This window comes from Biomphalaria glabrata, chromosome 1, assembly GCF_947242115.1.
Source record: "Biomphalaria glabrata chromosome 1, xgBioGlab47.1, whole genome shotgun sequence".
NCBI classification, from domain to species: Eukaryota; Metazoa; Mollusca; class Gastropoda; family Planorbidae; genus Biomphalaria; species Biomphalaria glabrata.
In genome coordinates, this window is record NC_074711.1 from 33,004,145 (window position 1) to 33,021,759 (window position 17,615).

Sequence of the window (17,615 nt, forward strand, 5' to 3'; positions counted from 1 at the left end):
TCGTGAGGTTAATGACCACAGAGTTGAAATTTCAAAAATTCTCAATGTCGTAGGCCAATTAAGTCTAGTTGATAGATCTATAATTTATAATAGTTTGTTCTACTATTATTCACTTATCCCTTAGTATTTGACTTTTGGACAGATGGGGCACCAAACATGATTTGTCGACAGTCTTTCTCCATTCCTCTCTCTATTGCCTTGACAAAAATCTCTTTCAATGACGCACCATCCATTTTTTAAATTTTGTCTTTCCATCTCTTTCTGTATTCCTCTTCTTCTTTACCTGGTACTGTTCAATGCAGGAAGATCTTTGCACTCTAGGGAAGTCTTGATATGTCAACAGTGTCCGATAGGAGCCTGCATCGCTAGGATCCGAGAGAATCACGATCTCGGATGTCGGCACTGCAACACGGAAGACGAGACAGTAGAACACATCCTCTATGATCGCAAGCTGCTCAGAACACAGTCGAAGATACGACTAGTCTTGAGACAGATAGAACTGGTGCATGCAGAGGTCTCGCTCTGTACGGAGACTGTACGAATGATCGGCGTCTGTCATGGCTACCTACCTCCAAATATAGGCCTACTCTATGAATTGTTTAAAACGAATTTCATCTATCATTATTTTTTTTCCTCATCTTAAAATGAATTCAGGGGGGGGGGGTCAAATTAAGTTTCATGTGGACCACCTACCTATAGCCTTTATCGTTTTCATTATAGATGCTACGCTCTTGATTAGGTCATTGCATTTTGTTCTATTAAAATTTTCGCTAAATTTTATTCCGAGTATTTCTTAGGAAATTAGAGTTGCCACAGGTTTGTCGAGGATATACAAATGTGCTTCTATATTTAAATGAACTAAATGACAAAGTTTTAGAGCATTGGCTTGTTTGTGTAGGCTATGACGTGTAGGCTAATAGGCCTAATCTATGTGCATGTTTCAAAAGCTATATCCTGTCCAAGAACTAGGCTACTTGTGAAAGCGCTATAACACCTAGAATGTCACCTTGGTAGGAGCTGCAATGCAGCTATAGTAGGCCCTATACAAAACTCGTGTAGTTCAGAAAGAAAAAAACACAAACAAACAAACAAAAAAAAAACCCTCCTTCCCTACTTTCAACAAAAAAAAAAATAATAATAATATACAAAAAAATACGTCTATTCTATTAGAACATTGGAGCGGGGAGTAAAACCTGGGTATTTTTCTCACACACCTAGATCTAGATATAGGCTCTGGGTATTTAAACACTAGGACTCGAGGGGAAGTTCTTGTATGGGTAATGTTATGGTACAAAAACAATAACAATCAACTTAGATGACTTAGATCTATACTCATACAGTCTATAGACTTGGATAGGCCTACTATACTCACTGCTATAGAATCTAGTTATAGTCTAGTATCTGATCTGTCTAGATCTAGAGTAATCTAGACTAGAACTTTATAGATCTTAATCTAGATCTAGTACTACTCTCTAGTAGATTTTTGGTACCTTTTCAAGGCTCAAAAGGTGTTTTACTTTTTACATATATTATAATATTTAATATAATTATATATAGATCTAGATCTATATTCTAAGTCTAGATTCTAGATCTAGTCTAGTTTAAGTTTAATTAACATAGACATAGAATTAGAAATCTAGAGTTTATTAGAGTTTTAGACAATTATTAGAGTATAATTAGAGTAATTAGAAAAAATTAGACTGATTCATAATTATATTAATTATTATTATAATCAACTTTCAAGAGACTAGGACCACTGTAGACAGTAGAGTAGACTAGTCTAGACTCTAAATCTAGAGTGTAGAGTCAAGCAAGAATTAGATCTAGTCTAGAATCTAGATTATTAGACATTCATTTGACTCATCTGAGTATAATCTTACTATTATTTATAGTAATAATACTAGATTCTAGATCTAATACTAATTAAGAAATGTAATACATTAATGCTAATACTAGACTTAGATTCTAGTTATATTTATTTAAGCTATGGCTAAGTATAGAAGTATAGATCTAGTATTTCAATTTACACAGGTCTAGACTAGATTTTCTAATTTAGATTAAGCTGTTAAAACTCTTATAATAATCTGAACATCACACCTTCTCATCAAAAACTCATTCACTGAAGTCTGAACACATCTTTTTTTGTTTTTAATTCATTTGTTTTATGTTTGGACAAAAATTTACACAAATTCATTTATAGAAACACATTCCAGAAAATGTTAACAGAAATAAAAAATGAGTTATAATTTATTCAACAAATAATAATGAATTTAACTAATTCTTGTTCACCGAACAGGGCAATGTTGTAATAAGAAATATTATTGTCATTATTTAATCTATGATTTATTTGTTGAGTAAACATGACCCAGATCAAGATATCTTTAGGTATCTATCTAATAATTATGAATGAAGGAAAAAAGTGCTGGCTGCTAATTTGAAGCCAGAGACTATGCCTACTACAACAGGTGATCACGCTTAGGTGAGCTGGCAACTAGGAGAGTGAGGTATACACAAAGTGTATAGTGATTACCTAATAAGCAGGTAGTGAGGGGAGGGAGAGAAAGTCATGTAAAGAACTATAAGCATCTATGGAGGGGTCGGGTTCCCGGGTGTAACAAAAAGAACTTACAATTATGAAAACAAGAAGAGGGTCCATGGAAGGGAATTTTTAAAAAGAGAGAGAATACATGCAGTTGAAAATGTCATGTTTATTAAATTATGATATTTAATTTATAGATCTGTATAGATTTATTTATAATGTGTGTCTCTACAAATATGTATATTCGGAGTGGGAAACTGCTTTGTGGGCAACGTGGTTCCAACCATAGCTAATGCCCAGACATTTATCTCATTCTTGAGAGGATCCATAGAGTCGCTTTGCGATGGACAGAGGCCATAGATTTATAAGTCACTACAATTATTTTTATTCTTTATCTATTACAGTGGTTTGAGTGCTGGGACAAGTCCCAGTCTGGGAGCGCATGAGGTGCCCTGGCTGCACTTCCCCATGGAGGAGGCTGTCCAGGCCTGAGCAAGCTATTATAACACAGTGCAGGACAGGCCACTGTCTTGTTGACTCATATTTCTCATGCTATGGCCAAATTTTGACTCACTGTGCCCCCACTGTGGGGAAGAAGAGAACACTGTGTCTCATATTCTTTCTGACTGCCTCAGACTTGCTGATCTCTGTCTCTACAGGTCTAGGAAACCAAAAATTCTCGACCTGTTTGGTGACATGTATGCGCTACACAAAACAGCAGGGTTTCTGTCCAGGGCTTTTGCAAGAGAGATTTAAGCCTCTCAAGCCCTCACTCAAATGGAGTTTGATGATGATGATAATCATCTAGCTCAGAGAATAGATCTACTAGCATGCTGAAGAATTTGGTTTTACACAAATAAAACACTAAAAGTTTATTAAATATAAATATATATTGTAGAAAGGAATCTACTTTATTTGATACAATCTTAATAATCTATTAAGAACACAAGATTTAATTTTAAAGAACACATGATTTAATTTTAAAGAACACAAGATTTAATTTCTTGGGGCTATTATTATGGATAGGAATGTGGGCATGCACTGGAAAGGACATGCCCCTGAGTGGCTATTCAGGATCAGATAACTAAACTCTAAATGCCTCAGAACCCATTTTATTTATTTGTATTTTTTTAGGAGTGGGTCAAAAATTTTGGAGGGCCATAATATCAAAAAATGGAAATACAGAACTTTTGTATTAAATGTAAGGCTATTAAAATTTAGCTCATGCTATGCATGAAATCAAGCTGCAAGTGTATAAAAGTTCACAATGTTACCCTCTCTTGTACCTCATGCTTGTTTGTCTCTTCACTTGAAGCTTTAAAAGATAATAGACTTCAATTTATCTTTCCATCCTCTCTAGCCCTCTGACCTATGGATACAAACATCTCTGTTGTCCTTAATCTTAGTCCTTAAAAGCCTAAAATACCAAGTTGCTTTTCTTTTTCTATTGAAGCAGTTCAGGAGAAACACCACAACACAGAAGCACCTCTCTTAACAAACACACATACCACTGACATAATATCTTTGGCTTGTCACATCTAGCAATAAGGATAAAACAAAAATGTGCTTTTTTTCTTCTTCAGTAGAAAAGAATTCCTTTCACAATTGTGTTTCAACAGAACACTTTCACATAGCTATTGGTGTGCAACTGAAGTTTTTTTTTTTTTTTTACTGTTTTAAATAGAATCTGGTCTAGGAAATGAACACTTAATTAAATACAAGATTTAAAGTGGAGCAATAAACAAAAATATAGTATTTTGTTTGTATTTATTGACTTAATGGTTGTGATTAGTTCATTGACATCATAGAATATAATATGAAAATTTATTCCAAAGACTTAGTACAGATTTTAAGTTCATATTTTTTTTAGATAGTCCCTAGTTAGGGCCTTAGCATTTTTATCTTAAGCGAACAAAATAAGATGAGACAATGGCTGTGCCTGGGCATATACCTGAGCCTTAGAAAAAATGACCATATCCAAGTTTCATAGACCCTGTATCACCTTTGCTTTTGTGAATTAAAGGAATGCTATTCTAAAATAAGTTTGGAACTCAGCTGCACAAGCTGTTGGAGGGAATACCATAGTTGATGGTTCCTAAGAGGCTCCCCCCTCTTCTAGATAAATTGCTTTTCTAGGCTGACAAGCTCTATTTATCTAAAGCTACATGTTTTAGAAGTGCCAGGTATCTGCCTTCATCGGGAAAAGCAGTTTCCCCAGATTTATTATCTAAGCCATGTGCTGGACTTGTTTGAAATGTATGCCATTTAAAAGTATTTTATAACCAGTGGTAGCTAATTACAACCTACAGCCTTTGAAAAGAAATCTACATAGCTTATTTTAGAAACTAGGCTAATGTTATATATTGGTGTAAAATTTCTATAAATATTTATCTTGAAAAACCCAACAACTTTGGTTATACCTTCAAGGTATAAGCCATTAATTAGTTAGACTGGTTAGGCTAATGACAAAACTTTTTTTTTCTTTCCTATTGCTTTAATTAATAAGACAAATTAATATCATAAAATTTACAGGTGCATTTAAAATCACCTCGCCAACTTTTTTTTTTACAAATTGTAGTACTTAATGAATTAAACTTTACTATAATGTGTATTGTAAATAAATAATATTTAAATTTTTAAAAAAATTATAATTAATATGTATAATGATTAAAGTTTCAATATTATATTTGTGCTATACAGTACAGCTGGACTTGATAAAAACTGTTTACAAGTGGAGATAGATCAAATCAAATTTATTGTCAAATTTATTGACATTATTGGGACTGTTGATTGTGTCACTCTGAGTATTTCAAACTAAAAGCCTGCAGCCTTTTTATGGCTGTTCTAAGCTGTGTAAGTTAAAATGCCTACATTGAAGTGCTTCAAAAAAAAGTTAACCTCTTTTTAAACACTGACATAAACCACCTTTCACACTTCAGTTTAAGTTTAGCTAACCTACAGGTATCTTCTCTGAATAACTATATATAGATCTTTACATTTATAAGGCTATTCATAGTACATTTCTATATTTATGCTGATGAAACTAGGCCCTACAAAATTTATGGCTATTGATTTTTCAGTTACTCAGATATAGTATTTTCAGTGGCTAAATCAGTAGATATCTATTGGTTTTGTAAGTTTTGTTTTAATCAGAGTTTATAGTGCAATGTTTTTTAGTTGTCATTGGCATTTTATTTCCTATTGTTATAGGCATATTATTTTAAACATACATTAGCATACTTATTTTATAAATTGTCATATAGTTGTCATTTGCATTTTACTGTGGCATGTTACTACATATGGTCAAATCTGGTTAACATGACCCCATAGGGACATCATCTCTTTGGTCCTAATAACTAGCTGGTCAAATTAACTGGATTTGACTGTGTAATAGGATTTGCTCTGAATTTTCCTCTCTCCTTATAAACATATGTTAGCTTTTAATCCTTTTGCTCCTAAGGATTTGCTTATAGACAAATTCCTTACCTCTGTCACTTAGTAGTAAATGCTTGGTTCCTTAAACTTTTTGTTTTTCAGGTCTTTGGGTAAGACACAGTAAGAAAATGAGATGAGAATTAACCCTTGTGATCCAAACTCTGTGCATCTATTTCAATGGAAGTGTGTTTCATGTCATGGCAATCGACAGGAGAACATTGAATCATGTAGTATCAAGGAAAAAGCTAATCTATCTATCCCATGTGGAAGACTTCATCACGCAGCATGTACTCAAGGAAAATTTGTTTATATTTTGGGAGGCAAAGATAGATACTCCCCCCTTAAAGATTTTTGGAGACTGGATCTTGGTAAAGTCTATTTTTCTTAATTGTAAAAATATTTTGCAGTTGGTCATTTTGTAATTAGAAACACTCAAAAAGAATCTGAAGTTTTATATTTTATTGAGGGTTGCTCTTACCAATTAGCTGTTTCCTCAATTCATCAAATTATACTTTGATATAAATGTAAAGATCTGGGAACTTATGTATTGAGAGATTGAGATATTTTTTTGTTTCAGTTTAAAAATTATTATTTTTTTTTAAAATATATTTTAAAAAGTCTTTTTCATTCAGGAAACATGTCCTGCTTATAGATTGGCAGCTATGCTATATACTGTACTAAATAGAATTACTTTCCCTTATCAGTGAGATGTATTTTTCATATTACTAATTAATGCTAATTTTATGTATTGCATGCATATGTTCTCTTTGAAGTAAATGAGAAATGGGACAGAATTGATGGTAAGAAAATGATCCTTCCACATTTAGAAGGCCACACCATGCTTTCTTATAAGGTTTGTGGACAAACTTTGTTTTTTTCGAATAATTCCCTAGATTACATTAGCATTTGAGAAAGAAGTACATATTAATTTTTTTTCACTGAACTCATCAAAGAGGAATTACATACTAATAGTGGTTACAATTTTCTAATTTTCTAGAGTGAGCTTCTGATATTTGGAGGCACCTTTTGTGATACTGGAGATGATACTCCATTGTGGATATTTAATACAGGTTAGCATGAGTTTGGAAAAAAAAGTTTTAATGTAAAAACTTTAGTGGTTAGGGTTAGAGCTATTAAAGTGTCCAGGTAATTCATTCATCTATATTCTGTTTCTTATAATCTTAGACAAACAACTAATCAATAAACAAGACAAAACTGCTTGATTTTAAAATTTCGGAATTTGAACAAAATTAATAATGGAACTTCTCTATTTAAAGATTTGTGCTGTTTACGCAAATGGTCTGAGCCCAGCAGCCAGAAACCAAGTGGCAGACGTGAACATTCTGCTGTTATTTATAAAAATTCAATGTATATTTATGGAGGATTTTTGGATAATTCTGGATCAACTGATGAATTTTGGCTCTTTAATATTGGTAATTTAAAAAAAAAGTATTCTGTATTTCGCATATTTTATTCCATTTTCTCATTTTTAATGAAACATAGAAACTATTTCTTTTTTTAAGTTTAAAAAAATTGAAATTAACTTGCTAATTTGAGTGAATCTTCAAATTTGTAGAGGAAGAAGTTTGGCAAGAGATACCAAGAAATCAACCAGGCAAACGTCATGGCCATGTTGCTGTTGTGGTCTCCAACAATATGTGGCTTCATGGTGGAATGAAAGAGCTTGTGGCATTGGCAGACTTATGGGTTTTTAACTTCAGTCAGTCTTGAGTCTAAGTTGTTGACATACTTTAATTATATAATATCTAATTAGCCTTATTTAAACTTTACTTTCATAGAATATCATCACACCAATGCAAATTCATCTTCTAATTCTATAACTGCAACAACTTAGGTTTGTGTACTTGGACAAAAGTGAAAAGTCAGGGGATGAGTCCTACCTTATCGAACCATACAGGTCATGCTGTGAGTATACTTTTTCATTTATTTAAATTCAGGTGAGCCTCAGAAGTTATCATTAATACATTTTAAAGCATAGAATAAATATTGAAATGGATGAATAATGTAAAAACTTTTTGCTATTGTAATTAGTTTTTTAATTAATTAATCTTTTCCCAGATCAGCCTCCATAATTCTAAAATTTAAAAAAAATTGAGAATCCCGTTTTTTATGTATCAGTCATACTTAAATGCTATTACTGTCACACATATCTACCTACTGAGGTCAAGGGGTGAAACTTCACAAAAAAAAATATTTGTAGAAAAGTGTAACCCCAAAAAACTTGTTTAAGAATGAAACATAATAAATGCTGATAGAAATAAATTGGAAGGTCATGGACCAAACTAGTTATCAGAAAGGTGAGATTGACTGAAATGTATTTAAAATAAAATAACTTGAATTTAGAAATTCTGGAAGACAAAAATGACTGGTAAAGGAAAGGTCTGTTTTTGTTTCTGACTTAATTAATCTTCAGTGATTTCTACATTGTATTATTCTACTATTGTACTGGGGCTACTGTTATTCTAATTGTGAAATTTGTATTCAACTAATATTCAAGTTATCATTTATTGCTTGTGCTTCAGTGTTTTTGTGACACCAATTGGATGGGTCGACAACAGATCCTCCAATTGTCTCACAACAATCATTTTATACACAGAATTCACTGTTGTGGGATGAAAAAATAATTGCAAGACAATTAAAATATAATAATATTTTTACAGGTTAGAATGTTACTTGTTTTAACCCCATGGATGCAAGATTGCTGGCATGCCAGCAAAATTACATCTGGAAAAAATAACTTCCCTATAAATGCTAGTCCAACTGATTACCGGTATTGGACTTTTTTTTTTCATTAGCCATAAGTACAAGTTATTATCTATTAGACTTTGTCTGCTTTTGAACAACTCAAATTTAATAATAATTCGAAATTTAGACAAAGACAGTAAGCTACATTTCTTAACTTCTTAACTTTCTAAATTATGGGGCATTAAACTTAATAATAGCAGTGAAACATTCAAAACGATTAATGGCAGTAAACTTTAAATTAGAAGTAAAATTTCACATTTTACAACAGCAGTAAAACATTCATTTTTTATAACAATAGTAACACTTTCAACTTCCTAATGGGGTGAAACATTCAAACTTTATAATAGCAGTGAAACATGTAAACCGATTAACAGCAGAAAAACATTCAAACTTAATAGAAGTACAACATTGAAACTTTATAATAGCTGTGAAACATTCAAACTTTATAAAAGCAGTGAAACATTCAAACTTTATTTAATATAATAGCATTGACATAGTATAATTGTTATATTAGCAGTGAAACATTTATGTATACAAATAGCATTAAATCATTCCAACTTTATAATAGCAGTAAAATATTGAAACTTTATAATAGATATTTAAAATATAAACATTTATCATAGATCAAAAATATTTATAATAAAAATAATAAAACAGATTAATAGCAATAAATCATTTCAATTTTATAATAGCACTAAAACATTCAAACCTATTATCAGCAGTACAACATTCAAACTTTATAATAAGGGTGAATATTTCAAACTTTATTATAGCAGTAAAACATTAACAATTTATAATAGCAGTAAAACATTCAAACTTTTTTAATAGTGGTGAAACATTCAAACTTTTTAATAGTGGTGAAACATTCAAACTTTATATTAGCATTGAAACATTTAAATCTTATAATTACAGTGAAACATTCAAACCAATTAACAGCATTTAAACATTCAAACTTTATATTAGTGGTAAAAAATTAAAACTTTATAATAGTGGTGAAAAATTCAAACTTTGTAAAAGCAGTGAAAAATTAAAACTATGTAATAGCAGTGAAACATTTTAACCAATTAACAGCAGTAAAACATTAAAATTTTATAACATAATAGCATAGGTATAAGAGTGAACAATTTATACAAATATAGTTTGCATATATAATATATATGAAAGTTTTAAACTTACATCTATATAACTAATAGCAATTTAAATAAAAGGTGAGTATTTATAGCTTTTTTTGTGTTGAAAAAATGCTTAAATATATATTATTTTTTATTACTGTAAAAATAGCAGTAAATGTATTATTTATGTCATGAAGATAAGCACCAGCCTACTTGCAGTTTTTTTTGGGATTGTCAACTCCCTTGCAGGCGAAATGGGGCTCTGTTGCTTGCATCCATGTTCAACCTCTCTCACCCTTAGACTCTATAAATCTCTCAGAAAAAATTTTGATTTTTAAATATAGAATATGAACACATAATTCTGAAGTTGAGATAAGGAAAAAAAATGGATAGGAATCAAATTGAAGCAAGTATTGAGACTTAATTTTACTTTCTTTGGATATAATTAATTTTTCCAAAGTAAATGCTAGTATTCTTTAGCTCATTTTATACAAAGAATAGCATTACTATATGATCTATGTCATTATTATGTCAACTGTATGTTTCATAATATTGTGATACTTTTAAACTATAATAATTTGTCTCTTTTTGTTTTTTAGTTTGAAAAATGGTTAATTTTAATTGGAGGAACTCAATCTAGTCAGTTATCTCAAAATGTTTGGTTATTTAGATTTGGTGAGTAAATTACTACAAGTTTTTTTAACATAGCAAATACAAATTTAAATTGACAAGGGAACCATTGAAAAGAGGTATACAATAATCTAATATTGTTTATGTGAAGCACAGTATTTAGAAGTTCTTTTAAATAAGAAATATTAATGCTAAATTGGAATCTACTTCGCAAGATATATCATATATGGCAGTTGTTGGATAATAATTACCTTGTTGAGTTACAAACGTGCTTCAACAAAATTACAAACACTTTTTGAACAGTATTTAAATCCAACTTTTATTACATAATATGCACAATCTCCTTAACTCAATGAGTGCTGAGCGTCTATCCCATAGACGGTCTGACTGCCCCTAAACGCACGGAACGTCTATCCCATAGACGTTCATACCCTACCTTTGTTTCGTTGCATTTTTAAATTTAACTTTTTAACTAACAACAGTGGAACTATTTTTACTTTATAAAAGAGTTCTTCATCCTTTGTTTACATAGAAATTAGAAGCTTTTGGCTTTATTTAGACATTTATTTTTACTTTTTTTACGATGTAAAAAAACGTCGCCATGACTACGCTAGTCCAAGACACTCCCACAATGTTTACTACTGAAGAAACTTTATAATTATTCTAAAATTTATCACAAATAAAGAGTAATAATGAAGAATTTGATCTAGATATTTAAGATATAGAGATTAGATCCAGGTAAGTCTAAATTTAGCGTATTTATATCTATATTATTATTATTTAGATCTAAATCTATTATTGTCAATAGGCTAGGTGTAGAGTGTAGATCGAGATTGACTAGATCTAAGCTTTTATCTCTAGTTTTAGACTCTAGATCTAGACATATCTCTAGATCTAAGCTTATGATAAATAAAAAGAAAGGAAATGGTTGATCTACATCAAATAATCATCCACTGTGGGCATTTTTTGCCCATTTTCTTTTTTTTTTTTTTTTTTTTAGTATTTATCTGTAAAAATCTACAACATTATGGCTATGCTTGTCCAAGACACACCCACAATGTTTACTACTGAAGAAGCTTTATTATTTTTGTTCTTTTTATCTATACTTCTATGACATCATATTTCTTTTTGAAAAAGATGTCAATAGTCTAATATGATGTTTCAACAGTAATGCAAAGATCAAAATCTATATTTAGGTCTCAGAAGTTCTAAAGATGGCATCCATTTTTTTTTGAGGGTCATATTATTTAGATTATAATTTGTATCTTATATTTAAATAGAATGATGTTTACATTTTCACATTCTCCATTCATTTACCTTTACTTTGATACCAAATATGTTACTATAGCTTCATTGGTACTTGAATAATAAATTTTTGTTTTAGGCATGTTTGGAACATTTTCTTTTTTTTCCAAAAAAGTAGCATTTTAAAAAAAAAACAAACACCGCTCTCAATGAGTTAATAATACTTGCAATATTTTTTTTTAATTTGATTTTTTTTTAGAAATTCAACTTAGCATGCAAAATCAATGAACCTTTTTTCACCAAAACGAATGGTCTGATAATATTGATTAAACAACGAAAGAAACTGTCACATGATAACAATTGTTGATTAAAATTAGATCGTAATTTGTATAGAAAGAGAAGCACGTGACTAAATGGTGAATGAGGTCCATTAGGGAAAGTCATTTTCAGTTTCTCCTTTTTACTCATTCATGTACTGCCAAACTGACTTGAATTAAAAACTATTTTATAATTTCCTATTAAACACACACAAATACTCTCACTTTCTATAACAAAAGTCACATTGGGAAAAAAAAAGGGTCTTGCAATGATTCTATCATAACATGCTCTTTTTGTTAAAAAAAAATGTTTTAAAAGTTTATTCTTTTGTTTAACCATGTAAATGTTTGTTTCTTTTGTTGATTGACTAGATACTTTGACATGGAGCCTAGTGTCAACACAATCAGGAGATATTCATCCACCCCTATCTTTACATGCTTCAGTTCTTCTTAAGGCTTCAACGTTCCAGAGTCAATTTGTAGACCAGATAAAATCCCTGCCTCAGCTCACTTCAGCTTCAGTACTGAATCCATGTGAGTTAGTGCGACCCCATACTGCTTTTAGTAAGTACAATAGAAGCTATAATTCAACTGGCTCACATAGTGAACCTACCCAGAATATGAAAGAAACTATATTTCAAAACTGCTCTAAATCCAAATGTGAGTTATCTGATGCAAGTGCTGAGCTATTGAAATTGGAATGTCTTCATAGCCACATCACCAGAAGTGAAGTTGGAAGACAGTCTAAAGCTGAAACATCATTCACAGTTCATCCCGTCAGTGAAGGTCAGATACAGTTCCAAACTAACCAGATTATTAATGTTGATTATAAAAAGAACATGCGACCAGCGTCAGGTGAACTGGTCAATGATAACCTCCCCTTGCTCCAGAGATTTCATTCAGTGACATCCGATGATGATTTAGGGGTAAATAACCTCAGTGTTTCCATATCTGATGAGCAGGTTAACAAATCTTTCCATCCTCATTCCTGCCCAATTAAATCTGCAGCACCCTTTGACAAATCTGTGCAACGAAATAATCAGCAAGAACCCAGCAGATCTGTGGACAAAAATCAATCACGAACATCATTGATGAAGAAAGTTATAAAACATAAAGCAAGTAAAGGTCACCAGATGAAAGACATACAGCTTGCAAAAAAGTTTGAAAATAGAAATAATTTTGAGAACCCATGCTACACAGTGTTATATGATGAAAGAATTAAGTGGAAAGACTTTCGTAGCGGTGAAAATGTAATGACATTTAGTTCGAGTCTCATGAAAAAGCCATCAAAATTGAGAGACCTGTCTCATAGTCAAGAGGATTTACTGGTTGAAGATTTAGAGTGGCTTGACAGTGATCAGTTATTTGAAGCAGCTGCACTTAGCTATCCTAGCAGCCAGAGAATCAGGAGCTCATCATGTAAAGATATTAGTAGCTATCCTGGCTACATCATAACTTCAAGCATAACTTCAAAGAACTTTCAAAGGCAAAATTCCAAATCTTGTGAGACTTTATCTTCAAGCTGTATACAGGAGTGGGATTCTGTGGCTGTACCAGAAAAACAATTGCATAAAGATAATGTACAAAATTTGACAGAAACTAACTGTGACTTCACAAACATTCCTACAAGCAAAAGTGAACTTGTCAAAAACACATCTATTCATCTCAGAACTAGTCAAAATTTTTCCAATAAACTGTATACTTTTCAAAATTCAGTAGGTGTTCAAACTTCTGACTCTTTGCTAAGTTTGAATAAACATAAAGCTCCACTTTCAGACTCTATTGACAGTCTTGGTGCATGGACCTGTAGCAAGCATTCAAAGAATGATGCTAGCATATATAAGAAGTTGGTGGATAAGGCTTTGGGAATACTTGGTGACTCAGAATTGTGTATCCTTGTTTTGGGTGGTCAAACAGAACATGTCTCTTTCAAGTCTGAACCTTTAAGATTGTGGAAATGTCATCTTAATTGAAAGCAACTGCAACCAGGGCCAGTCCTAACAATTGCCAAATGGATTGTGCATGGGTCGAGTTAGGCTAGGGATAAGGATAATAAGTGAAAATTAAGATTTTGTATTAGTAAAAATAAATTAATCTTTGCTTTGCATTTTATGAAATGAAAGCTAACAATGCCGTTTTTTAAATCTCGCTTGGTATTGGCATTAACCATATTGAACGACATCCTAAAATGACAATTTTGTCTATTTTTTCAGGAGATCTAATAATTTCAGATTTTCAGGACTTATTCATATATTTTGCTATTCAAGAGATTTCCATGATCTCCTGGAAAATAAGGAGGCTGCAGAAACGGTGTTATAAGTTATAATGGTTTCATTTAATAATTTATACCTAGAATTAGCGTGGAGCCAATGAAAGTGCGGGGCCCACTACTGGTGCATAGGTTGCAGTGGCCTAAGGCTGGCCCTGACTGCAACCCTAGGCTTTAAATTCCTATTGACTTTTACTCTGCTAATTTTGTTTTGTTTTACATGTTTTTAATGTTCTCTCAGATTTGAAGTTAATGACAGGACGGTGAGGGATGTTGGCTGGCAGGATTAGAACCTGGGGCCATCAAGACGACAGTCCAGGGTGCATATCATAAGGCAGACAAAAAAATATCATATTTACTTATGTTTTTTTTTTTGGCATAGGTTAAGAAACTGGCACATTTAATTATAAGGTTAATTGAATTTTGTTTACTTCATGAACAATGTCCATTCACTGAATGTACCTGGTATTTATCTTGAGAGAGATGGGATCTGGCATGGAAACTTTGATAATGGCCAAACGTTGAGCTAACAATTATATTATGTTTTCACATGTGTGGGTGTCAAGCTCTTTAGTTCAAGTTACTGAAGTAAACATCAGAACTTCTAGGAGAAGTTCTAGTATTTTTGTTTCTTAAAAGGTATTTATTGTCAACCTCTAACACAGTGACACCTGACAAAAGTATGTTTAAATGAAAAATCGTTTTTTGAAAGTGTTTCAATAATTAATGTCATCAATATGTTTGTATGGTTTTAATTATTGTTATAAGTCTTTGTTTTGTAATCCAAAATGTCATGAAAACTTTTTTTATTTTTTACTTACTTTATAATGGTGTTTCCCATTTCCACAGAGCCTAATATTTTTACTAAAAAAAGTTATAGCTTTTAATTGCAATATTTGTGAGTGCATTCATTCACCACTTTGCAAATCTGTCAACATGTAGCATTTCTACAAAGTACACATTACCAAATAAATGTTTCAATATGTGATATTGTTATCAAAATGTTTATGTCTAGACATAATATAAAAAAAAAGATGTGATAATACTTAACATGTCAAAATAATACTGATTATGTTCTTGACAGTGTTGAATGAAGATTTTGTTTGATGATTATTTAATACAATAATATTTTATTAAGGAATATTGATTTTTAATTATTGCAAAAATTTGTGAAATTGTAGGTCATGTTTTGCTATTATTTACCATTTAAACTTTTGATAAATTATTGCTAAAATTAAATACCTTTTTTTGTGTGTGTCTGGAAATGTGTTTCCAAACTATTTTTTATTTACACTTTCATTAATTAGTCTTTCTGAAGTTTTTTGTTTTTTTTTTGTTTTGTATTTTGCATATTACTCTTAATAATAGTACCATAAACAGTATCTACTTTTTGTTCTTTTTTGGTTTTTATACATGATATTAGTACCATTACATCTAGTCATTTACCTCTCAAAATAATCATTTACTTACTCAAAAATAATCATTTATTTACTCTTTGATTTTTTTGTTTACAAGTCTTTCTTTTAGTCTCATAAAGCAATCATTTACCTGCTCTTAATGAGTTTTATTATATTTCTGTACATGTGTTATTATATATCTGTACATGTTTTTTGTTTTTGTAAAAGTCATTATACTACATTCAAAATAAGCTAAGTGACCTTTTTTGGTGATTGAGTCACTTTTGAATACATTCCATTGCTTTTGAAACCAAAATTATTTTTTTTTTTTACTTTTAACAAAAATTTATACACTTATGAATATATGTTGATGTTTGACATCATTTTTTTTTTTTACATCTACCATTCCCTGTACAATGTTTCATCAAAAGTGCTATTGTTGAACACAAAATGACCAGACATCAAGAAAACGTGATACATTTTTACTTATTTACAAACCTCTTTCAAGTCTGAAATTTAAACTTTTTTTTGGTGTGATGCAAGTTTGTTTTTGCATATACCACTATATTGAAGCAATATTTGTTCTATTAATTTCAGGTAATTGTGATATTTAAAAGGCATTTAGACTATTTTAGCTTACATTCTTTGAAATCATGTGAACTTGTAATTATTGCAGACAAGGTCAGTAAGGCAAGATTGTAGCCAGTAACCATTCATATTAATACTCTTGTACTTGGCTACACTAGTTAAGTCTCCTAGTATTCATACTGCAGGCATTTATGACATTTCTTTTGCTAGAAAATATTCTTTCAAATAAAAATTATTTACAAGTATATGCTAAGACTTGTTATTCTTTTTTTTCTATTTGTAAACTAATCAATGTTATGTGACTTCCTTTTCCTTAGTCTGTTGAACCATTGTGGCACCATGCAAGATTTGTCAACCTTCTTTCTCCATTCCTCTCTATATTTTGCCTCTTTCAATGGCAGGCCCATCCATTCTTTTATGTTGTCTTCCCATCGCTTTCTCTGTCTGCCTCTTCTTCTTTTTCCTGGTACTGTTTCCTGAAGGAAGGTATTTAGGAGTCCTGAAGACCTTGTAATATGGCCATAGATTTTTAGTATGTGTTTTTGTTTTACAATAGTTAGCAGGTCATCTTGGGATTCAATCGCTGCTGTAGCCCTGTCTCTAATCTTGTGATGCAGTCTTTAGATGTGATACCAAGGATCCTTCTGTAGCATCTCAATTCCATTGCTAGGATCCTACTCTCTAGCTCTGCAGTCAGCATCCAAGACTCGCAAGCATATAAGAATGTGGTCCTTTTAAAGCCCTGTTGGCTATTGGTCATAATTTGTTTTTTTCTGCATTTATTTGCATACCATATGCTGCTCAAAATAATCATTTACTTTTTAACTTATTTACTGCAAAAGTCTTGATTATGTACATCACCAACTCAGTTTGTTGTTCTTCTGTTCCTGCTAGGCCATCTATGTCATACGCAAAGCGCAAATTAGTAATATTTTTCTTCCAATGCTTACGGTACCTTCATAACAACCTTCTTAACCCTCAAGAGCATCTTCCATTATCCTTTCAAGGAAGATATTGAAAAGTGTTGGTGAGAGTAGGCAGCCTTGTCTTACTCCAACTGTGGTTTTAAACCAGTCCCCAATATTATTGTTGAAGTACACTGCACTGGTGGCCTCCTTGTAGAGGTTCTGGATAACTTTTATTATGTTTTTATATATGTAGTAATTTTCCATTGTCGCCCAAAGTACCCTATGCCATACTCAGTCAAAAGCTTTCTTGAAATCAATAAAGACATGGAAAAGATTCTCTTAGTGTTGGAGACATTTTTCACAGAGTATTCTGAGGTTTAGGATTTGTTCTGATGTGACTTCAGTTCTT

General features: G+C 31.4%; 1 protein-coding gene across 4 annotated transcripts; it reads left to right on the plus strand.

Annotated features, from left to right (window-relative positions):
- The first annotated feature begins 1,315 nt into the window (after positions 1-1,315).
- LOC106079124 (uncharacterized) lies at positions 1,316-16,545 on the plus strand. 4 transcript variants are annotated; one of them, XM_056032969.1, is made up of 10 exons: positions 1,317-1,508; positions 5,240-5,392; positions 6,077-6,342; positions 6,748-6,827; positions 6,972-7,044; positions 7,252-7,407; positions 7,551-7,694; positions 7,830-7,900; positions 10,452-10,527; positions 12,417-16,545. In XM_056032969.1, the coding sequence occupies exons 3-10, from the start codon at positions 6,108-6,110 to the stop codon at positions 14,015-14,017; spliced, it is 2,436 nt and encodes an 811-aa protein (XP_055888944.1). In that variant the 5' UTR covers positions 1,317-1,508; positions 5,240-5,392; positions 6,077-6,107; the 3' UTR covers positions 14,018-16,545. The 4 variants fall into 4 exon arrangements, with proteins under 4 accessions (XP_013095719.2, XP_055888944.1, XP_055888942.1 ...); XM_056032967.1 differs by lacking the exon at positions 1,317-1,508 and adding an exon at positions 1,801-2,479; XM_013240265.2 differs by lacking the exon at positions 5,240-5,392 and having other exon boundaries at positions 1,316-1,508.
- Positions 16,546-17,615: the final 1,070 nt, after the last annotated feature.